The sequence below is a fragment of the Halichoeres trimaculatus genome, unplaced genomic scaffold (genome assembly GCF_033239565.1).
Source record: "Halichoeres trimaculatus isolate MK-OKI-2021-1 unplaced genomic scaffold, fHalTri1.1 fHalTri1_scaffold_3, whole genome shotgun sequence".
Classification (NCBI taxonomy): Eukaryota; Metazoa; Chordata; class Actinopteri; order Labriformes; family Labridae; genus Halichoeres; species Halichoeres trimaculatus.
This window is the reverse complement of record NW_027437181.1, coordinates 3,279,172-3,303,789: the sequence shown is the minus strand read 5'-3', so window position 1 is coordinate 3,303,789 and position 24,618 is coordinate 3,279,172. Positions and strand designations below refer to the sequence as shown.

At 40.1% G+C, this 24,618-nt stretch overlaps 1 protein-coding gene across 2 annotated transcripts in view; it reads right to left on the bottom strand.

Moving 5' to 3' along the window:
* The window catches only part of trpm5 (transient receptor potential cation channel, subfamily M, member 5), a 48,032-nt gene extending 26,875 nt beyond the window's left edge, over positions 1-21,157 (bottom strand). For both annotated transcript variants that reach the window (XM_074665685.1, XM_074665686.1), the window contains exons 1-11: positions 21,101-21,157; positions 17,369-17,436; positions 13,780-13,933; positions 11,061-11,241; positions 10,498-10,664; positions 10,225-10,402; positions 5,048-5,112; positions 4,447-4,632; positions 4,017-4,116; positions 3,703-3,821; positions 894-1,241 (exon numbers count right to left, since the gene is read on the bottom strand). In XM_074665685.1, the coding sequence (XP_074521786.1) occupies positions 894-1,241; positions 3,703-3,821; positions 4,017-4,116; positions 4,447-4,632; positions 5,048-5,112; positions 10,225-10,402; positions 10,498-10,664; positions 11,061-11,241; positions 13,780-13,933; positions 17,369-17,436; positions 21,101-21,127 (1,593 nt within the window). In that variant the 5' untranslated portion in view covers positions 21,128-21,157. The remainder of the gene's footprint in view (positions 1-893; positions 1,242-3,702; positions 3,822-4,016; positions 4,117-4,446; positions 4,633-5,047; positions 5,113-10,224; positions 10,403-10,497; positions 10,665-11,060; positions 11,242-13,779; positions 13,934-17,368; positions 17,437-21,100) is intronic.
* Positions 21,158-24,618: the final 3,461 nt, after the last annotated feature.

The following is a 24,618-nucleotide window of genomic DNA, read 5'->3' as shown; positions in this document are numbered from 1 at the left end:
TTATTTTCAGGTTTGTTGTAATATTTTTTTTTCATGAATTAGGGCTGCAGCTCTGCAGTCATCTTTTTTTTTTTTTTTTGTCCTGTCATCCAGTGTCTTTTTTTTTTTTTTTTTTCGCTCAATCTGCAGATGGTACCTTTCACAATAAAAGCACCATATGTTGTCCGCACTTACATTGGAAGGAAACAATAGTAGTAGAGTAAAAGAAGTAAAATCAGCTTCTTTTGTTCATATCACAGAGAGAAATCTCCAAATAACTGTTTATTGACTCCTAATATTATTGACGGCGTATAACCAGATGGGAGAGACTGTGATGCTGTTAGTGGTGAGATCAAAGTTTTCATTAAAAATGACCTGAGCCTGACCTCAGACCTGTTTGTCTGACAAATAAAGAGTGAAATGTGAAGAATTTACCTTTCATCTCCATCATCTACTTTTGGTATTTCACGAGAAATGTGTTAAACCTTTCCTGATAAAATGATGATTTTCTAAAAACCAAGAAGCCTCATACGACTGCCTCTGACATCCTTTTACATTCAGTTTAATTTCACACCTACACTCCTTCTAAAACCAGCACCTCTCAAAGAAACGATCAAAGGCCACGCTGAGATCATCAAAGAGGTCACATTAGGCCCACGGCCTCTCATTTCAACAGGTATGAACTATCTAATTGCATCTGTCAGGTCTCCAAGATTTTCAAATGACAGTCTGAGATTTTTAGAAATACAAATTACTCTCAGGTCAGAACTAATATTCAAATTTCTGACGGGGAGTCGTGGATAGACGTTTCTAAATTTTAAAGTGTCACAAGTCAAAGAAGGAATTAATGAGAAAGGACAAGTCTGAGTTTGAATTAAACGATCTGAGCTCTGCAGACAAACTTTATTACTCACAGTTGGTATCTTCTGGTAAAAGCCTTTACAGGAGTCGTGCAGGAAGTCTTTCAGCACTTTGGCGACCTCAAACAGGGTGAAGCGAGGTTTTCGCTCCCCCGGTTCAGGCGGGTGGTAAACGGGCAGCCCCGGCGTCCTGGCGGCTCCGAGCAGGAGCTGCTTCTCCTCGTACTTTTTGAGGAGCAGGTTGTGAAGGAGGCTTTTCTCAGACACTGACCAGTACAGCTCCTGAAGGCGTCCGTAGGTGAGGAACTCCCCCAGGTTCACGCCGATGTCCACGAAGAGACGCACAAAGTCGGGTTTGTCGTTAATCAGAGCATCCATCATCACCTCCTCCAGGTCACATGCCTGGAATAAACACGTGTTGGTGTTAAAATGGATCAAATGAGGCTCAGATTTAGCTCAGGTGTTTCAGCAGACTCACTGAGTCAGTCCTGACATATTGGGTGCACATCATTTCCATTCCTCTCCTCACATTACCTGTCTCTTTCACAACCTACTGTCTTTTACTACATCTCAGGGTGATGTAACCGAGCCGGATCCTCTTATAAAACCTGGGATTTTGAGATGAGGCTTCTCTGTCTTCAAAGCTTCACATCCAGAGACTTGAAAAGAAGTTAAAGTTGTGGCTGAGCTTCACTTTCAGAAATAAGTCACTCATTCAGACCAAGTCACTGAAATTTTCTTATTCTTAATTTACTTTTTCACTCTTATTTGTTCAGTTTAGCTCTTTTTTGAAAAGTGTTTTTTGTTTGGAACTTTGCTGGAACATGCTTTAATATCGCTTTTAATTAGGAATGATTTCTGTTCAGCCCTGGATTATTACATTATGATCCCTGTTAATGTCCCCTAAAGGCAACTTGGTTTACAATAGAAGGTTAAATGTACATTCACACCACCCTGACTAAACACAGTAAATGCAGTTAAACCGATACAGCCCACAAGGCCTGAACCAACATATTCACATAGCTCTCCTTTACCTTTGCCTGCCCACTCAGAAGACTCAGAAACAGGAAACCGTCGTAAAACCCTCTAAATATACACTGAAAGACAAAAGCAACTGTTGCCCAAGCTGTTGCTCGAAGAAAGACGGCCAATCTCCATCTGGCACAGAAAGGATACACAACATCAGGGTACAGTGGGGAAAGTAAGTATTGAACATGTCAACTTTTTTCTCATTTATTTCCAATGCTGCAGTTTAAACAAAATTTCTACCAGACATTGATATTAAATCAAATAATCCGCTTTCCATTCTGTTGCTCAGCATCAGAATGGAACTGGTTACAGACTTATATCAAAGCACCTGAATATTCCAGTCAGCACCGTTGGGGCCATTATTCACAAGTGGAAGAAGCACCACCTTACCATCAACAGGCCACGCACAGGAGCTCCTTGAAGATTTCTGACCAGGGAGTCAGAAAGATAGTCAGAAGAGGACTCAACCAGCCAAGGACCACCCTGAAAGTGCTCCAGAAAGACTTGGAGGCAGCAGGTACGATTGTTACAGAGAAAACAATAGGTAATGCACTCCACCGCCATGGCCTCTATGGACGCTCAGCCCACAAGACTCCATTCCTCAAGAAAAGGCATGTTGAAGCTGGTTTAAAGTTTGCTAAACAGCATCTTGACAAGCCTGTAGAATACTGGGAGAATGTTGTCTGGTCAGATGAGACCAAAACTGAACTTTTGGGCTGTCATACTACAGACCATGTTTGGAGGAGAAATGGCTCTGCACATCAGCCAAAAAACACTACACCAACAGTGAAGTTTGGAGGTGGAAGCATCATGGCATGGGGTTGTTTCTCATCTCATGGTGTTGGCAAACTTCATATAACTGACGGAGCAATGAATGGAGCCATGTATGGGGAAATTCTTGATCTGAATCTGCTGCCATCCACCAGGATGATGAAGATGAGACGTGGCTGGACCTTCCAGCAGGACAACCATCCAAAGCACACGGCAAAGTTGACTCTCAAATGGTTTCAGAAAAAGAAAATCAATCTGTTTGAATGGCCTAGTCAATCACCTGACTTCAATCCAACTGAACATTTGATGAAAAAACTAAAGAAGCATCTGGAAGCTGTCATTGCAAACAAAGGCTTCTCCACTAAGTATTAGATGAGTCTCAGTTAGCGTGTTCAATACTTTTTTCCTGTGTTATCGTACTTAATTCACCATAATCATTATTTATGGATCTGAAACATTGGAAATAAATGTGATGAGAAAAAGTTGACACGTTCAATACTTATTTTCCCCACTGTATATAAGAAGCTGCCTCACGCTTGCTTAGTAGTTGATTCCCTGCAGACCTGTCAGCTCACTTTGTTCAAATTTGCTTGCTTTGAATAAAGTTCTTTGACTCAAGCTGTCTGAACTCTCCTCCCTTTTTGGACTCCATTTCTCCTTCTGCTCCATCGAGATAAGCATCAGGGCTTTAGGCAACTAAGTTAGAAAACAGTTAGGAAGGAGGGGAACGCAGGGTCCATCCAGACCGCACCTGCAAGGGACGTCGGGCCCAGAAGCCACCTTGAAGAGAAAGTTACCACAATTCATTGGCGAGCCAGCCGGGAGGCCCAAAGCACCAGAAAAAGTTACTATATGTGACAAACACGTACTCTGTGAAAGATGCAGAGCAGCACAGAGGTGTTGGGATTTTGAATCAAGTGTTAAACAACTTCAAATCCACTAATAGACTCTCATGTCTTTGCATCCCCTTCATATTTCCCCTCCGATGAACCCTGACGTGTTCGTATATCAACGTTTGTAGTGTGACAAACCTCTTATCGAGCCGCTCTGTAATTAGCCTCACCTTCCACTCCACGTCTCCGTTAAATATGTCACTCTTAGCGATGTCCACTCTGTTCCAGGCCACAGCCAGTTTCAATTCATCCATGAAGTCTTGAGCCTCTTGACTTTGGCTCTTACATGCTGATTAATCCACAAAAACGCCCACACACACACACACACAAATAGGAAATGTCAAAAAGGTTCACAAGCCGTAAAGTGTTTAAAATGTCAAGGCTCTGTCTCCCTTTGTGCAGCTGTCAAGCTTCAAACCTGTAATTGTACAGCCTGAGAAAATTGTAAGTGTCTTGATAACATACTTCTCACAAGATACTTTACCCTTGACTAGAGCTTTGAGGATGACCGTATCCAGCTCGGAGCTCTCCTGCTCCGGGTCGTGGACTGTGAGGAGATGCCCGTGATCCAGAATCCTCTGAATCTGATTGGCAGGTTGACAGACAGTTATTTAAAGCTCCTTTCAGAGCAGTAATGAGCTTCTTCTCTGCATCGCTAATGCTTTGTTTACTAAAATTACAATCCCTTAACTGTGAATGTCAGCTTGAAAGTACATCTGACATTAATGGTATCTTTTCTTCCTCCTTCATATTCCTAATTAGGTCAAACACAAATATGAAGATAAGGATGAAATCCCACATTAGCTCCCCTCTCCAGCTTCCCCTGCATGCCCCATTTTTCTGGCAACATCCGAGTCTTGTGACGTGTGTTTATCTGTGTGTGCCTGACGCCACGCTGTGCACATCGCACTCACCAGCTTGACCCAGTTACTGATGTCTGTGCTGTGGTGGGCATTTGGAAAGGTGTCCAGCAGCAGCTCATGAACACTGTCCGTATCCCAGCAGCCTCTATTCATCAGCGTGACGAGGATGTCAGCCACGCCTCCTGAGCCTGCCAGGATCAGCCATGGTGTCGAATTGCCAATGCCTTTGTACATCCTCTGCAGAGAGGGGACGTGGTGTTCAGACTGGCAGGAAAACTCACACACAGTGCATCCTCATTTTCACCAAACAGCTCCTCAGCTGAACACAAACAGAGATTTATAACGATCAGAGCGAGCTGTACTCTATGATCACGGTTACGGCTCTATTTATGTAAACCAATTGGTTTCTGGTTCCCTAGCCAAGCAGATTTGATTTATGAGGAAAGCAAGAATTTGTCTCTCCGTCTGGTTTTGGCCCAAAACTTCAGGAGGTAGCACAACCAAAATTTGTTTCGGAGCATAATTCCCAAACCTGAGCTGCAGCTCGGCGTCAGTTTTTGCACATTCATGTCGCAGGTTTGGAAAGGTCTCTTCGCGGTCACGTCTCTGGAGTTCCTGAGTAACTAACACATCACAGCAGAGTGAAACTTACCTTCAGGATCCTTGGTTCCCCATGGACCAGAAGACACAGAACGGGGATCTCAAAACTGCCTGTGCCTGCGAGCAGCAGAAGGTAAATTTATATGAAAATCTTTGTATCTCAGATTGCCTGAGATCAATACCTCTCTATGGTTTTATCTTACAGCGTTGCATGACGGATGAGTACAACTCTCCCATCAGGTTTTTATACATTACTGAAAATCATCTTCATCACAGGATAAATTTTCCTCTGGGTTAAGATCAAAGTAAAGAGATTTACACATCGCTGATTATTCACAATGTTTTGGAGGCCCTTAGTGAAACTATCCTACGGTTTTACAATTTAACATGTGAATTTGAATTACAGGGACGAAAAAACTAAACCTTTACGCCTAGGGCTCTGAATATTTTCTTTATTTTGCCACCCTATAGAAAGTGTTAGCCCCATGATTCCAAACACAGGCTGTGAGATGTGGACACATGCTCTTTTACAGAATGGAGTCAAAGGAGCTAACTGTAAGACAGAAATAGGACAGAAGAGCAAAAAACAGGAAAAAGATAGAGCACAAGCTTAAGGCTAAAACACGAGCTAAAAGCTAAGACAAGGGCTAGGGGCTAAAACATAAGCTATAGGTTAAATACAAGCCAAAGGCTAAAACATATGCTGAAGTACAAAGCACAAGCTAAAGGCAAAAAAAAAGGCTAAAAGCCAAAACCCACAGAAGAGGATAAAAGCAAGCTAAAGGTAAAAGCACCAACTAAAGGGCTGAAACAAGGCTGAGAGCAAAGAAAATGATAAAGGCTAAAACGGTAGCTAAAGACTAAAAGACGGGCTACAGGATAAAGCAAAAGCTAAAGGCCAAAGCACAAGCTAAAGCTTTAAAAAACAAGCTAAAGGCTCATACACAAGCTAAAAGCTAAGATGAGGGCCAAGGGCTAAAACATAAGCTGAAGGCTCAAACACGAGCTAAAGACTAAAACATATGTTTGAGTACAAAGCACAAGCTAAAGGCAAAAAAACAGGCAAGAGGCCAAAACTGGCGCTAAAGGATAAAACAAAGCTAAGGGAAAAAGCACAAACTACTGGATAAAAAACAGGCTAAAGGCTAATAAGCAAGCTAAAGCATGAACTAAAGGTTAAAACAAGGGCTGAGAGCAAAAGCAAACAATAAAGGCTAAAACGGTAGCTAGAGGCTAAAACACAGGCTACAGGACCAAACAAAAGCTAAAGGCCAAACACAAACTAAAGCTTAAAAAAACAAGCAAAAGGCTCATACACAAGCTAGAAGGTAAGACAAGTGACAAAGGGTTAAAACACGAACTATAAGCTTAAACAAAAGCTAAAGGCTAAAAAACATGAGCCAATGGATGAAACGGCCAAAAGCCAAAACACGAGCTAAAGGCTAAAACATAGGTTATAAGCTGAAAGACAAGTTAAAGGCTAATAGACAAGCTTGAGGCTTACAAAACAAGCCAACGGCAAAAGCACAAGCTAAAGGCAAAATCACAGACTAAAGACTACAAGACAAGCTAAAGGCTAATATCAAGCTAAAGGCTTAAAAAAAAAGCAAAAGGCTAAAACAAAAGCTAAAGGCCAAAACACAGTTGAAGTCTAAAACACAAGCTACAGGCTAAAACACCAACTAAAGGCTAAAACACAGGCTAAGGGCTCAACCAGAGCTACAGGGTTTAACACTGGCTTAAGGCCAAGCACAAGCTAAAGGCTAAAAAACACTCGCCGGGCTGTGAGTAGCGCTAGTCCCAGAGGAGACACTGTATAAACTCTTGCTAGTGTTGTACGTTGCTTTGGACAAAAGCATCTTGTAGAGTTGTGGACTAAATATATCTGGCTACTTAAATTTATACTGTGATTCTCTGCTCACTTATATGACCTTTTTCTGTAATACACGTGAGATGAGAGCTGAAAATCCCAGTCAACATGTGTCTGAATGTGTGATGAGGAGTGGTAAACACTGCAGCTGCTGGATTATGGAAACCAGTCAGTGTGGGAACCAGAGGGGTGGTGATAAAGTCTGGCGGGCGGACTTTAATACATCAAATGCAGAAGGTCTATAGGGACCAAACACCCCTACAGACTCTTGAAGTGCCAGGATGTAGGATCCTGTTTGTGCATTCCTCGGCTGTGTGTTTGTTGTGTGTTCAATAACAGAGTGTAAAAATAGAAATCCTCCTCTGGGACTAATAAAGTACGTCTCCTTCTCCTTCTTTAGGAAGCATCTGCCTGTGATTGACAGGTCTCTATCTGTGTCACATCAACATGGAGAGTTATGTAAAATTGTAGCCACCATGATTTCAGAGTATGGACACTTCTGAGCCAAACTGACAGATTCAAGTCTCCAAAGTGGGATTCACACTCCAGTGGGTGACTTCTTAGCGGCTCTGTCCACATTAATTATACAGTCTGCTTTGAAAACATACACTTTAATAGATGCATGCTATGCATCAGGGTTGCACATTTAGATATAATGATGTTTGTCCAAGTTTTGGTGGATATACACCTCCACTGTTCTCTTTCTACAGTGGAAGGAAACATATTTACTCATGTACTTATGTACAGTTCTGTATGAGGCGCAAATTGTAAATTAGCACAGACTATAAACAACCACAATGTTTCTCCATATTTAGCTGGAAAACAGTATTTTTAATGCAGATTTAGAGAAATACTGGTGAAATAAATTTGTCAAATAATATATATGAATGTTGAAGGTTTTTGCTCAAGATTTAGAAATCTGAACTGAAAATTTAGGAATCTTAAAGCAAATATTTAGAAATCTTTGCTCCGGCTTCCTCCCACAGTCCAAAAACATGCTCACCAGGTTAATTGGTCACTCTAACTTGTCCGTAGGTGTGAGTGTGTGAGTAAATGGTTGTCTGTCTCTATGTGTCAGCCCTGTGATTGGCTGGCGACCAGTCCAGGGTGTACCCCTCCTCTCGCCCAATGACAGCTGGGATAGTCTCCAGCCACCCGTGAGTCTGACCAGGCTAAGTGGTTCAGAAAATGAATAAATGAATGAATGAATGCTTCAAGGTTTAGAATTCTCCACTCAAAACTTAGACATCTTAGTAGAGATTAAGATATTTAGCAAATTTTCAGAAAACTTTGCTCAAGATTTAGACACCTTGACTCAATATTTAAATATCTTAGCTTTAAGGTTAAGAAATCTTAACTTTACTCTTAGAAATCTTAGCAAAGATTAAGAAATTAGGCAAAAATTTAGAATTATTTGCTTAAAGATTAATACATCTTTGCCAAAGATCTAGAAATTTTGGCTAAATATTTGAAAATCTTAGCAAGTATTTATAAATCTTTGCTTTAAGATCTAAAAATCTGAGCAAAGATTTAGAAATCTTGGGGGAAAAAAAATCTTTGCAAATATTTAGAATCTTTGCTTTAAGGTTCAGAAATCTTTACTAAATAAGTATAAACCTTGGCAAAGATTTAGAAATTTAGCAAATGTTTAAAAACTTTGCTCAAGATTTAGAAATCTGAACTGAAAATTAAGGAATCGTGGAAAATGTTTGCTTTGTGTTAAGAAAAATTAATAAAACACTGAGAAATCTTAGCAAAGATTTAGAAAATTTTCTAATATTTAAAATATTTGCTCAAGATTTAGAAATCTTGACTAAGTATTTAAATACCTTAGCAAATATTTAGAAATCTTTGCTAAAGGTTTAGAAATCTTAACTTTTTTTTTTTTTTAATATAAGCTTTTATTTAGAAAGCTTTGCTTTAAGGTTTAAAAATCTTGACTTTATACTAAGAAATCTTAGCAAAGACTAAGAAATTAGGCAAAAATTAGAATTATTTGCTTAAAGATAAATACATCTTTGCCAAAGATCTAGAAATTTTGACTAAATATTTGAAAATCTTAGCAAGTATTTATAAATCTTTGCTTTAAGATCTAAAAATCTGAGCAAAGATTTAGAAATCTTGGGGAAAAAAAATCTTTGCAAATATTTAGAATCTGTGTTTTAAGGTTTAGAAATCTTTACTAAATACTTAGAAACCTTAGCAATGATTTAGAAATTTAGCAAATGTTTAAAAACCTTTGCTCAAGAATTAAAAATCTGAACTAATAAAAACCTTAGAAATGTTTTGCTTTGCATTTAGAAAAATTAATAAAATACTGAGAAATCTTAGCAAAGATTTAGAAAATTTGCTAATATTTAAAATATCTGCTCAAGATTTAGAAATCTTGACTAAATATTTAAGTACCTTAGCAAATATTTAGAAATCTTTGCTAAAGGTTTAGAAATCTTAACTTGTTTTTTTTTTTTTTTTTCAAAAAAATATGAGCTTATATTTAGAAAGCCCTGCTTTGAGGTTTTAAAATCTTGACTTAACACTAAGAAATCTTGGCAAAGATAAAAAAAATGCAAATATTTAAAATTTTTGCTCAAGATTTAGAAATCTTGATTAAATATTTTAATATCTTTGCAAATATTTAGAAATCTTTACTTTAGGATCCAAATATGTAGGCAATTATTCGGAAAACTGCTTAAGATTTAGAAAATCTTAACTGAATATTTAGAAATCTTAGCAAAATTTTAGAAAACGTTTCTTAAAGATTACTGTATTTAAAAAATCTTAGCTTATATATTGAACTCTTTGCTTAAGATCAAATTATCTTTGCAAATATCTGGAAAACTTTGCTTTAGATTTATACATCTGACTTAATATGTAAATATCCCAGCAAATATTTAGAAAACGACTAAATATTTAGAATAAAACTAAATGTTTAGAAACACAGCTAAATAATTAGAAACAGGACATTTATATATGAAATTTAAAACTCTGATAAAACATTTAACATTCATGTATAATATATGACAAATATATTTCTCTAAATATGCATTAAAATGATGTTTTAGAGCTTAATATGGAGAAATGTTGTTATTTGTTGTGTTTGCTACTTAACAATCTGCGCCTTATAGTTTTGAGGCTTTGATTCATCCGTTGGTGATTTAACAGATCATGAAATATGAAGCAGCCCTCTGTGCCTCAAACAGCGCCATGAGGAAAAAAGGCTTTAATAATTCAGCACGGTAACATGATCATTTATAGGATGAGTCTGAATATTTAAATACATGTCACTGTTTATGCTCATGTTCATTATGAAGAAGGAAAAGTGAGTTTATGGCTCCCAAAGGCGAGCTGAAGGGTTTTACCTCCATAACCGGTGCGCTGCAGAGAGATGTGTTTGAGCAGCTTCACCCTCATCTCGCTGGTGGCTCCTGGTCTCTTAGGATCCTCCTCCACCAGCACAAAGTGGGAGTGATTGCTGTCCAGAGAGTAGACCGACCCATGAGGCAGGTCCTGGGGCTGGTACACTGCGGGCTCCTCCAGCTGCAGAGGAGCCAGAGGACGGCAGGAGGAGTACATTACAGCCATGCTCCTCTGCTGTTTTATTAGCTCTATACTCTGCGTTTATGGACACAAACCTTGGCAGACAGGAGCGCCTCTCGGTTGTGGATCATGTTCCAGGGTGCGACGCCAATGGCCACGACACGAACTTTAGACGAGGTGCTGGCCAAGGAGTGATCTCTCACGGCCTGGCCCAGGTGCTTGGTGATGCCAAAACGAAAGCCATTAGTCAAAATCCAGGCCCCTGGGGGACAGAGAGACAGATTCATGTGTGTGTGAGAGTGTGTGTGTGTGTGTGTGTTGCACTTGGTATCTGGAACTAGGGCAACCAGGGAAGTGTCTCAGTGGTATCTATCAAACAGGACCGTTTCACTCTGGATCCCATATAAACAGCCGGCCTGTTGCTTATCCTAAGTAGGTTATTGCCTCGTATAAAGCATTTAGCGTTAGTCATCCGTTGACATTAAAATTCATGAAAATATTTTACTTCTCATGCAATTAAAACATACATAGAAGGAAGTATGAATAATTCATGCCAGTTATTTGGATTCCTTTCATCCAAAGTGAAAAAAATAAAAGAAGCCTTCCTCTTCCCGCCAGCTGGGGGCAGCAGTATCAAAAAGCAGCTTTGCGTTGTAACCTGTGCTCTGTGCAGCCTTCACCAGCCCTTTCCTCAGAGTGTCCCTCAGCCATGGCTTCATCTGCGCCAGCTCGTCTCCTCCCACCAGCGCCACCACCAGGTGTGGCGGAGCCAGGCCCCACTCCTCTGTCAGCATCTGGTAGATCTGCACGGGGTCCGTGTTGCTTTTCACTCTCAGGAACTGCACATGAAGAGAGAAGTTGACATCAGGTGGATTATTATTTCTGTAATGATTGGTGCTCCTTTTTTTGTGGTGTGCCCCAAGGCTCCATACTGGGCCCTTTATTGTTTTCACTTTACATGTTGCCTCTGGGATCTATCACAGCCAGGCATCACCTTTCCATGCTGATCTGCAAATTTATCTTCTTGTGCCCCCGAACAAAAGTGAGGCTCTTCAAACTCTGACTGCACATAAATAGCTTGTCGTTTGAACTATTTATCTCAAGGCGTCAGCTGTTCAAAGGTAATCCAATTGAGTTTTGTTATCGGATTGGATTATATTCTGAAAATGAGTTGTTCAAAAAGGGAAAGAGTTTCAAAATCAGATTAGATCACGAAATACAACCCTAGTCTAATCCCGATCAAGCCTTCAGTTTGTGTTGTTCAGAACTTTTTGGTATGTGGTAAAACTTAAAAGGGCCATTTACACTACAATGGTTTTAGGGTGAAACACAAAAGTATTGTTGCATTTCGGACCCAAGACGCAAACTTCTAAAAACGTCCTGAAGAGTGGAATTTTTTTGAAACGCTGCTGACACCTTTGCCGTGTAAACAGTAAGCCGAGTGGAAACGCTGACGTCACACACTATTTTACAAATACTTGACGTCGCAAACATGCCACCCCTTCACTGGCTTCCTGTTTCTTTTAGAATTGATTATAAATTATTAAATTCTGTTTTTAAAGTCCTTAATGGCTGTGCCCCTCCCTGTCTGTCTGAACTAGTGCGTGTTCTGAACCTCACTGGGGCCTAGGGATGGGAATTGAGAACCAGTTCCAAATGGTTCAATCCACCCACATCGTTGACATTTAATCTAAACGATTCCCTTAATGATTCCTTCCTCTCAGGTGCTTTGAAAAACAATCTCACGAGAGCCAGTCTAGAACAGAGACTTTAGCCCCGTTTCCACCAAGTTTGGTTCGTCTCGGCACAGCACGCATTTTATGGTGTTTCCACTGATTAATCACGGGACAGATCCCCACTTTTTGGGACCCTTCCGTATGGGTGCCAGACTAAACTGATCTGATCCCAGAAGGTGGAGCTACAACACTGTAGTCCATTGAGTGGTTGAAAGAATTGTCAGTTCCGGGACGTGACATGATGTCCGACAACGGCTGTATTTCTCCTGGCGGCACACAGCCTTCTCTGAAACAAAGCTTGATTGTTCTTTGTAGAGACGGACTGATATGAATTTTTGCGGGCCGATACCAAATCCCTTCAAGCTTGAGTTTATTAAACGGCTCCCAGGCTCAGCAGCATGTTTTAAAAAGTTAAATGAAAACTTAAAAAAATAACTAGCTAAAGTTTTCTACAGTAAATAAAGTTTTACAAAATTTCAATGTAACTGCAGTAACTGTAATAACTGCACTGCTGATTGGCTGTTTCCCAAGCCACGGCTCTGCTTGTAACCAATCAGATGGTACTGTGGGTGAGACAGTGCTGGGGACTGAGTAGTGACTGCAGACAGCAGAGCGGCTGCTTCAGAGCCACAACAACGCAGTTTTAAATTTGTTATTGACCGTTGGATTAAAAAAAAGGCTGATGCCGATATGCTTCAAAATGCCAAATATCAGCCGGCCCGGCCGATAATTGGTCTATCTCTAGTTCTTCATAACAAAGAGCCACATGCCAATCATGAAGAAGACACATTTCTGGATGTCTTCCACATTTGCTCTCCGTTAACTGTGTCCTGCTGCTGTGTTATTTAACCGATAAGGCTATCACATCCGGCTTACACGCCGTCTACCAAGAGTGGGCACGGTTTGCTGTGGATTCGCAAACAGGACCTAGCTTAACCAAGCCAACTCGTACCAAACCGTACTGATCGAAACTGGACTGCTTGGTGGAAACAGGGCTTTTGAGGAAAAAAACATGGTGGGCGATACAAAATTTCGGCAAAAATGACCTGAAGCGTGGCTTCATTTTTCTAAGAAAGACACTAGCAACATGCTCAAACATTTGTCACAAGGCACGGCATCAAACATATGGAGTTGTATGTATTCAATGCTCTCTGCCAGTTGTCAGCTGCTGCACGGCCTTCTCAGCACGGCATGGAAGGTACGTATGTCGTACGGAAAATCAATAATGGCATCAATATAGATAAAATCTTATGAATTCCCATCACTAGTAGGGCCTTACGGTCCTCAAACCAGCTCTTGCTGGAAGCCCCCAGAGCAAAGACTAAACACTGGGGTGATTGGGGCCTTCTCGGTTGCTGGGCCCAGACTCTGGAATAAGCTGCCCCTGAAATACACGCCACCACTGACATTGAGCTTTTTAAATCCAGGTTTAAAATCTACTTATTCAGACTGGCTTTTAGTCATTGTGAGATATTTTTGCCGTTATAATTGTATTGTACTGTTATTCAACAAACTTTCTGTTGTTGATTTTAATGGAAAGCACTTTGGTCACCCTGTGTGTTGCAAAGGGCTTGACAAATAAAAAAAAAGATTGATTAATATGTCTTTGAAAGCCTCCAGTTTTTATTAACCTAAAATCACCTTTCCCCTGGTTTTGGTGGGACCAAGGAAGTCGATGTCGCCCACTCTTCCTGCCGCCCAGTGACTCTTCTTCTTCATCCTGCTGGCGAGGCCCCTGGCTACGTTCTCCAGCGTCTCATCCACCGTGGAGCAGCAGGAGCAGCCCAGCAGGACGCTGACGGAGACATGAAGTGAATGGAGATGTGCGTTGCATCAAACAGTTCCTTCCTCTCACACTGGCTCCAGAATAAATGAATAAAAATGAGGGTCCATGCAAAGTGTTAAGGACATCTGTCAAAGATAGCGCAATACCCAAAGATAACGCTGTGAATCTTTGAGGGATTATATATCAGGAGATCTCTTTAAAGGAACACGGCTGGGCTCTGAAAATATCAAATCTGTGGAGGAATATCAGGGAAATGACGTGATTTCATATCTTTACACCTCTTATTGCATGTAGGTGCCCGGAAATTTAGTGATGCTCTCTGCTGGAAGTGTGACCTTTGTGATATTACAATCTGCTGTTGAAGGGGACACTTCTTAGTCATCACCGTCCCTGGGAGATCAGATCAACCATCTTCTCCTGAAATGTTATGAAAGATCCTCGAACTCGAACATCATTTGGTTTTTCTGATTGTTGCAAAAAACATCCTGTCGTTCTGTCCAACTCTTCTCCTGTCGCGCTAAATCTGCTAAACTCTCTAAACATATGAGTGTAAACTCCAAAAACGTAGACATAATCTTACCTAAAAGCATCAACTTAGTGTTTTTTTTTAACCTGCTGCATAAATATAGTTTTTCTCTGTGTTTACTGCCAACAAGTTCACCGTGTTTGTTTTATTTCAGTCGTCATTTTGGTTCCCAAGCTTCTTAAAATGTTCAGATTAACTTTTCAGGAAAGTTGGGGATTTGTGACAGCGACAAACTGAGTTCTGCCAACACACGGCCGTGAATACATCATATAAATAAATAAAATGAAAGTGGCAGTGTTTAAAAAATGCAAAGCTGATTTCCGTCAAAAGCTGATTTACATCTCAACCTTTTGAACTCAAATGTGATCCATGATTATCGTCTGAACTAACCCAGACACTGTGATGTCTCATAATCTGCTGCATCAGGAATCATCTGTGTGATATTTAAAGGAGTATTTAAAGATGCTGTGAGGAGGATCTGTTTTAATTAGACTGCAGCGCCACCTCCTGGCCCGGAGTCTCACACACACTGTCGTAAAATGTGACTTTTAACCAAGCATGTGTTTGTTTAGGGGCAAGTTTTCTTTGTTCAAGTCAACTTTTTACCAGCCACAGCATGACAAGGTAAGGTATTTATCGTTGTATCTGTAGGCTAATGTGACAACAAGCTAACTTTGTCAGTTTGTACCGTAGTTTAGTAGTCGTCCATATGTAGCTCTGCTGACATCCCGATCCTGTGAGACGTGTCTGTAATGTGTAACGTTAGTGAATCCTGGTTATGTCCTACCAGTCATCTACCAATCAGAGCTAACGTAACCTCACTCTTCATTTTATTGATAGACTCTCAAGTTTGAACAGACCACTGCAGAATAACTGCTGACTGTGGGTTGGAGTCAACATTAGCACAAACAGATTAGCCCTTTTAGCCTTTAGCCCTTGTTTGAGTCATTAGCCTGTGTTTAGCCTTTAGCTTGTGTCTTAATCTTGTATTTTAGCTTTAAGCCCTTGTTTTAGCATTTAGCCCTTGTTTTAGTCTTTAGCTCATGTTTGAGCCTTTAGCCTGTATTTAAGTGTTTAGCTGGGGTTTTGGCCTTAAGCCCTTTTTTTAAAGCCTTCTGCTTGTGTCTTTTAGCCTTTAGCTCGTGTTTTAGTCATTCGCCTTTGTTTAAGCCTTACGCCCTGTAAAGCATTTAGCTTGTTTTTTTAGTCTTAAGCTTATATTTTAGCCTTTAGCCCTTGTTTTATTATTTAGCTAGTGTTTAAGCCTATAGCTCTTGTTTTAGTCTTAAGCCTATCTTTGAGCCTTTAGCCTGTATTTTTGTGTTTAGCCGGGGTTTTGGCCCTTAGCCGTTTTTTAGCCTTTTGGTTGTTTTCTTTAGCTCATGATTTACTCATTAGCCTGTATTTTGGCCTTTAGCTTATGTTTAAGTCTTCAGCTTGTGTTTTAGTCTTTTGCTTGTGTCTTTTAGCCTTTAGTTAGTGTTTTAGTCAGTACCATTTATTTTAGCCTTAAGCTTTTGTTTTAGTCTGTAGCTAGTGTTTTAGCCTTTAGCTTATGTTAAAGCCTTTAGCCCTGTTAAGCCTTTAGCTTGAAATTTGGTCTTAAGCATTTGTTTTGGCCTTTAGCCCTTGTTTTATTAATTAGCCAGTGTTTTGGCCTATAGCTCTTGTTTTAGCCCAAGCTGTGTTAAGCCTTTAGCTTGTGTTTCAGTCTTAATCCAGCATTTTAGCCTTTAGCCCTTGTTTAAGCATTTAGCCCTTGTTTTAGTTTTAAGCTCATGTTTGAGCCTTTAGCCTGTATTTTAGTGTTTAGCTGGGGTTTTGGCCTTTAGCCTTTTTTTTAGCCTTTTGGTTGTGTCCTTTAGCTCATGTTTTAGCCATTAGCATTTGTTTTAGGCTGTAGCCTTTGTTTAAGCCTTTAACCTGTGATTTAGCCTTTAGCCTGTGTTTTAGCCTTAAGCCTGTGTTTTAGTCTTCAGCTTGTGTTTTAGCCTTTAGCTTGTGTTTCAGTTGTTAATCTTTGTTTTAGCCTTTAGCGTATATTTCAGCCTTTAGCCCTTGTTTCACTTTCAACTGGTGTTTTAGCCTTTAGAATGTGTTATTATGGTCTTTAGCTTGTGTTTTAGCCTTTAGCTTGTGTTCTAGCAGTTTCCTCCTGTTTTTGCTTTTAGCTTATGGTTTAGCTTTTTGCCTGTGTTTCAGCCTTTAGCTTGTCACAGAGATCATTTTCAGCAGATAAAAAACACAGATCTCTCTTCTCTCTAATAAACTTCATCAGCTGGTGCGGTGTTGTCATGGAGACTTAGACGTGCTGTAAATCAATCTAGTCTTTCTTGACCTGATTGGGACGCTACTAAGTATGAGCTATGACGAATTTCTTCATAACCTATATTTGTGCTGATCATCTCATTTTAAAGTGTGGATAAAGATCGGGCAGATATCTAGAAGGGAGAATTTTTCAGGTTTACTCTGAAACTCCTCACAGCGTCTTTAATGATAGCTCGCGGTCTTTTCTTCCCAGTATTTAGTTTCTGAAAAGAGTTTTTATTTCTCCAGCAGCAAAGAAGTCCTGAACAGCCTTCATGAATAATTCAAACAGAAAGCTATACTTGGAAGTATTTAAGGCTTGTTAGTCCAGTACAAATGTTTGCTTCCTGTAGCACCTCTTCCACTCACCGCCCGCTAATCTCTGCGCTCATCTGACTGCTTGAAAAATGTCTATTTCTGCTGAATCTCACGGAGGCTTCTTAATCTCAAAACCTGAACGGCACTGCAATTTGTCACGGATGAGAGCTTCTGCCAGTCGCTATGATTGTGCTGCATTTATAATTCAATGTGAGGGGACCGGGCCTGTCTGTTTCTATTGTCTCTGACCTCTAAACACACACATACACACACAGATATAAACACACACACACCTGTGCTCCTCTGACCACTCCAGAACGTCCCCACATCGCAGGCATCGAGTCTGCGGCTGCAGTGTGGCCTGTAAACAAACCAACACAGAGATATTAAACCCATTCTCCTCTAAATCTATTATGACGGGCTCACCGCTCTTTCCACTGAGAGGGAAGGTTCTTAGAAATATCTGTGGTCAATGCAAAGTCGGCAGAATTTTCATCCTCGCTTCATATGCAAAGCGCTTCCTGAATGGCGTTTAAAGATGAAAACACAAAAAAGGTTGTCAGTCATATTCAGGAAACCAAGAAAAGTGGGCCACAGAGCTGTGGGAAGCTTTTCAAACGTTAAACGCCTCTGATATCAGGTCACATGACAAATAAAGAGACTCCTGTACTGTAAGCTGTCTCATGAGCTGGTTTGTATGTCATCATTTGAAGAGGAAACATCCACAGTCTGTTTATCTGTGAATAAAATAAATGACAGTGTGCAGAAACAGAGCTTATCCATAATTGATAAGATCGTCCGTTTGCCTGAGTAAACACTGGCTCTCATCACGCCGCCTGATTTGCGTGGGCACTTGAGCTGCCGGTAAAGATGATGGTAACACAGATGCAGCAGGAGTGCAGACTTTATTGGACATTAGAAAGCAGCCTCCCTCAGTGCCCTGACTCAGGGAGGTGTATTAATAGATGTGTGGTGCAATAATTAACGTGCAGACTCTGAGTCGGTGTGTGTTCAGCCGTCTGCTTTAATGTAAGGGAGCAGCTTGTTGTGGCAGCCTGTATTTGACTGCAGGTCTGGGTCTGGGAGGAAAGGACTATTGAGCATGCAAACAAGACACTTTGCATGCAAAGGTAGAGGACAGGACACAAGCTGGGTGTGTGTGTGTGAGTCTTGCACGCACACACACACTCTTCATCCTTCTTGACGTTTGGACAATAAGAGCTGGGATTTCTGGAGCAGAGGAGCTAATGATGTTGAAGTTTTGGATGTGTCAGTAAATGAGTTTGTGTAAACTGGCTCCAGGGACTTTGTTCATCACTTGTTGTGACCTCTGTTTGTATCTTAAGCACGGTTGTTGGAGGAAATAGAAACATTTTGAACGTAACTCTCACAGACTACAAACTCTAATTTAGAAAACAGTGTCAGGAGGACGTGTTTTAAGTTTTCTTTCTTGTGATGCTTTTTCACTCTTTCACTTCCAAACTTACAGGCTGCTCTGCATCATGTGATGAAGGAATGAATGAATATGCATCAAAATTTGAATCACATATGAAATATACAGATGACTTCATTTTTTTTTTACAGCTAAGAAGAGAAACTGACTTAGTTTCTGCTTTATCTTTCAGGGTGACTGTTCTTACAGATGAAGCTATGGCTGTAATAATATCAAGTGTTTTGTCTTTTTTTCAGCAGAAAATGAGAAAAGTTTCTTGTATTAAGTCATTAGTCGAGTTTCAAGCACATTTTCAATCTAATTTCTCTTGTTCCAAGCAATTCAGACCTCGTTTTTGACTTTAAACGACTTGAAACAAAACATGTTTCTGGACTGACCAGTTGAATGTGGCTCATATCAAGTATAATAAGACAGTTTTTACTTAAAATAAGACAAAAACACTTGATAAGATTTCAGTTTTCTGCAGTGCAGCAATAGTGACACTGGATGACTGTACTATATGGCACAATGATGTAAAAATAAGAAAAAAGTAAAACAAAAATAATGAAAAACAATAATCAAATAATTAAAAACAGCAATGATGAAAGTAAATGAAAACAAAATATAATGAAAAAGCAGCAGCAACTTAAAGGACACAAATTACAACTTTCTCATCCTTTAAAAATTCCAAAAAAAGTTTCCAAACTTTAACCAACTGTTTTCTTTTCAGTCTAACAATAAATGTAAGTCTGTTAAATGCTAGATATGTTGCAATGTCCTTCAACCTTAGCTTAACGCCACAAAAAAACTGAAATCTTATCAAGTGTTTTTGTCTTTATTTTCAGTAGAAAATGTCTTTTTGGACTTAATTTGATCAGTCAAGAAAAATGTCTTATTTTAAGTTATTTAAAGACAAAAATGAGGTCTGAATTACTTAAAACAAGTTAACGAAAAATCTACCAATGGGACAAGAGGAAAGTAGCTTGTATCAAGACATTATTCTAGTTTCACGCAATTCAGAGCTTAATTTTGTCTTAGATAACTTAAAACAAGACATTTTTCTGGACTGTCCAGTTTAATGTGGCTTATATTAAGTCTTAAAAAGACATTTTGTACTCAAAATAAGACAAAAACACTTTAGGATTGCTAGTTTTTGCAGTGCAGCCATAGTAACAATGTATTTTTACCATACAACAAAATAATATAATAATGAGGAGAAAGAATAATAGAAAAACAACAATATTATTAATAAAAATAAAAACAGTGATGGGGAATGTAAAGTAAAACAAAATATCACTGAAAAAGTAGCAGCAACTTTAAGGCCTCAAATTACAACTTTCTAATCCTTAAACAATTCAAAAAAGGTTTCCAAACTTTAACCAACTGTTTTCTTGGGTAGACACTGTGTAACTCTTATGTAAGTCTTTCTAAAGCTGAATATTTTGCAATCTCCTTCAACCTTAGCTTCAACACTGCAAAAAAAATGAAATCTTATCAAATGTTTTTGTCTTATTTCAAGTAGAAAATGTCTTTTTAGACTTAATAAGAGCCACATTCACCTGACCAGTCCAGAAAAATGTCTTATTTCAAGTTATTTAAAGACAAAATGAGGTCTGAAATGCTTAAGACAAGCTAAAAAATCTGCCAAACATTGGACATCAGAGAGACGTGCTGATCATGTCAGTACTGGGTTGGTCAGTCGATGACCATATCTAGACGACAGAGCAACGTAGACAATGGGTACAAATTCTGACCTCTAAATCTGACCTTTTTTGGACATTATGACGTTCAGCATTTATATGTCATTTACAGAACAAATCTGGACGTTCAATGAGACGTTCAAAATGGGTCCAAACATTCAGACGTCGTTAGTAGACTTTTTTTAGATATTAATCTGACCTCCATACGACGTCTGAAAAAGACGCAATAAAAACTTTCATTCTGCAACTTCAGGAGTCTTGATTTGGACGTCAAAAATTACATTAAATATATGTTATTTCAACGTCACATTGCGCAGTGGGCAGAGGGCAATTGAGTGTTTTTCCAGAAAAGAGCAAACAGCAATCAATCAATACTGATTGTTTAAAAATGACAACAACATTTTTTGGTATATACACCCAGGATATGAAGTTGAAAAAGTAGAATAATATCGCATATTTTTTGTAAAACACACATTTAAGCATCTTTTCAAATCTAGAAATCAAGTTGTTAAAGAGACGCACTGCGAAAAAATGAAATCTTATCAAGCGTTTTTGTCTTATTTTAAGTAGAAATTGTCTAAATATACTTGATTTGAGCCACATCAACAGGTCAGTCAAGAAAAATGTCTTATTTCAAGTTATTAAGGACAAAAATGAGGTCTGAAATGCCTGAAACAAGTATACAAAACTTGCCAATGGAACGAGAAAAATTGCCCAAAATTTTATTTGAAACTAGAATAATGTCTTCGTACAAGTAACTTTTCTCTTTTCGGGTGAATGTGGCTCAGATTAAGTCTAAAAAGATGATTTCTACTGAAAATAAGACAAAAACACGTAATAAGATTCAGTTTTTGCTGGTGAACAAAGTGTGAACCTTTTTTGTACAAACTCACCAGAGGTGTATCTTGCTTCTCCTGCATGGCTGCATGAACTCTCCTCTCCTCTCCACACCTGTGAGCGCTCACGGATCTCCCTCCACCTGCTCCACCTGCTCCACCAGGAAGTGGCAGGCGAGGTGGGGCTCTCCCAGGTGCTGCTGCTGCTGCACACCTCCACTTTGCATGTTGGTCGGCGGCTGCACTCCTCTCCCATCAGCGCTTTACGACACACTTATTCAAAACAGCTCGACTCATTTTTCCACAAGCAGCTAAAGACTCAAACTTAGCACAAAGTTTATTTCAGCACACAGGAAGACGGATATTCATGAAAGTGTAATTCTTCCTCCGAGCTCCAGCATCGGCTCCTTTAATGTGACAGCTTTTCACTCTTTACTACAAGGTGAAAAGAGGCAGATGTGCCATAAATATCCAAATCATTGCCCGTTGAATTACAGATTATTATTGTGCCTGCTCATAAAGTGTTGGTTTAAGTGTGTCCTTGTAATAGTTATGCTTGGGTTTTCTACTCAGCCGTCTTTATTGCATCAAGAAAATACAGATTATGAGGGCTGTAGCTAGGGGGAGACGTTAAAAACAAAGGAATAAAGAAGGGACTGCAAACAGAGTCATGCTGCATTAATGAGGAAGACGTTTTAAACCTTTCAGTAGCGTGTAGAGACGTGTGCACGGCGCTGCATCACGCTTCCTCCTCTGGAAGGGCACCCAAGATGGTGCTTCATCACAATTTGCTGTCACCAGAGAGCACTTCATCATGTTTTATCTGCCATGAGGAAAGATCCAAATGGGGATGGATACTTTCAGCTGAATTCTCACCTTTTTTTGCATTTCTCACATAAAAGCCCCGTGGAGATGTGAATCCAGTGGAGAGGAGCGAAGGGGGCTTGAAGGTCAGTGAATTGATCTGGTGATGAAAGCAAACGACCACAAAGGCGCCATCACACAAAGGCCCATAACCTCCCGACTCGTCCTGTGGAGCTGCTCAGTGATCAGCAAATCACACACAGTCAAATCCTTTTTTTTCTTCCAATGAAAGTCTTTGACTGACTGAGAGAAATGTACGTCTCATTTGTTGGTCATGGACATCAAACTTTTTGTGTCTTCAGTGATATTTTTACTACTTTTTCTCCTGTGTTTGTCTGGAGATCCTACATGTAACCATGGCTGCATTGTTTACATGTGAAATCAGCTGTTAGCAGCCTGTAGCATGTCAATGCTAACTGGTGCTAGGCCAGATGTTTCCCACAAGGTGAGGAGAAGGAGGTGAGAACGACGTGCTGGTTCTCAGGTGCGAGCTAAGAAGTGACGACATGGACCTGTCCTTCCATCCATCGTTATTGGGAACGTAAGATCTATCTCCAATAAGATGGACAAGCTAGCTGTGCTAACCCAGCAACAGAGGGAATACCAGAAGACAGAGTAGCACCATGCTATTCACAGACATGGCTAACAGAGCTAACAGCAGACACCAAGGCCACATGTGAAGAGCTTCACCTGCTGTGAGCAGACAGGATCCAGGAGACAGAGACTGGACAGACTGCTGAAGAAGCTCAGTCCTGGACCCTGTGGAGGTGGAGGCTGGCTGACTGGACAATGATGGACAAGATGTCAGCATCTATTTTCTTATGGAGCTTTTGGCACTGTCTATACACTTTCTTACTTTTGTTTTCTTGATTGCTGCTGTGACTTCAATTTCAATGTACTTGTTACGATGACAATAAAGTTCTATTTTATTCTAGCACATTTCCAATTTAGTTAGCAACAAGCTAGCGTCAAGTGCTCTATAGCTTTTTGGTAGATGAAGAGCTATATAACATGATGAATGCATGAAAAAGGAATCTCTTGAAAGCAGTGGCGGCTGCTGGTCAGTCAAGGAGGGGAAGCTCATTTTTTTCTGGCCTACATCATAAATTTGTTTATTTATTTAAAGGTAAATTCTACCCTCCGTGTCAGCTTGTTAGCAGCTGGAGCTGCTACATGAGACTACGACAGGCTGTAAGAGTGAGTGACAGGGGGAGAAGCTCCACAGCTGGAGCTGTAGCTGCTTATTGGTGAAAAGAGAGAGAATCTTTAAACACAACGCTCGTCATTTTTAAGAAAAGAAAACTCACTGGGGATCGATGAAGCCTCCAGATCAGTCCAGAACAACTCAGACGATGCTCTGGTGGAGGGTGATACTTCAAGATCGCTGACTGGCTCATTTCACTGTCAATCAAAAAGGGATTCGGCCTCAGACAGATCATCCAATCATCATGCAGAAGCCCAGCGTCCAGGCCAGCCCACTGCCTCATAGACCCCCAGAGACGCTGAGCGTCCGATGGGCGGGACAAAGCCCAGCGTTTATCCAATGACCAGTTTCCACAGTGGAACAACCCACTCTAGGCTTCCCCACTGAAGTCAGAAGACGCTCAGCGTCCGACTTTGTTAAAGCGCTGAGACGCTGTTGGGATGAATGAGAAGGAGGTGGAGCCAGTTACCTGTGATAGGAGCTGATTCTGAACTAAAGATGAAGGAATTCTAGCTCAGATTTTATCAATGAAATGTTCACACATCAGTACATATCAACACTTTTTCTGTATATTATTGTCAGACACTTTAGGTAACTCCAGCAAACACTGTATTTTATTTAATCTCTGCCAACATAACACCATCTACTCTTACTTCTACTTCTTCTTTCAGTAACAGGTAATGCCGAAGCCACCTCAGGGTAATGTGGAGCAATCTGTCCATGTACTGTAATACAATTTTAAATAAATCAAAAACACGCACTTTCAACTTCATTTCCCAAAACAACTGACGGAAAGAGAACCATAATAGAAGGAGGTGACTGTAAATCCCTGGCAACAACAAGCTTTGTTTTCTTAATTTGCTTTTCTTTCGTCTTTTTGCATGTGCTTTCTGAAGTTGCAGCGCCGTGAGCTTTCAGGGCCACCGTACACTTCTCATGTGCAGTTCATCAAATTGGTTTAATTAAACAAAAGTAATAAAACAATTTACATATAGCAGATGAATTAATTCAGGAGTTTAAAAAAAACGGCACATTTCTACAACCCTAACCTTCAGGGAAAACTCTGGAAATAAAGCAATTAAAAGTATGACAGCACTTTTTAATTACTGCAGTCTTGACCTATATGTAACTTAAACTTAATGACAGATCCTCATTTGAACTACTTCTCATTTTGGAGCCTACACTTTCTTTCAATCAGCTTCTTGGCAGGGAGATGCTGGTCTCGAGGGCCTGCAGGCAGAGACGCTTGTAGTTGCAGCAAAAACACAAATCCCTGGAGGCAAACCAAAAAAAAAAAAAAGAGTCAACAGAGATGTAGTGACAGCAGCGCGGTGAGTTTGAGTTTATCTTCTGCTCACAGTTTGCAAATATGTAAATAGACAACATGCATGGATAAAGCGTGGGATGAGCTCGCGCTGCGTGGTCTGGTCTCTGTAGTTCGTTGGCCTGAAAATCAAACCGGCTCCACGCAGACAGCAGCTTTATTAAGACTCTTTTTAAGAGATGA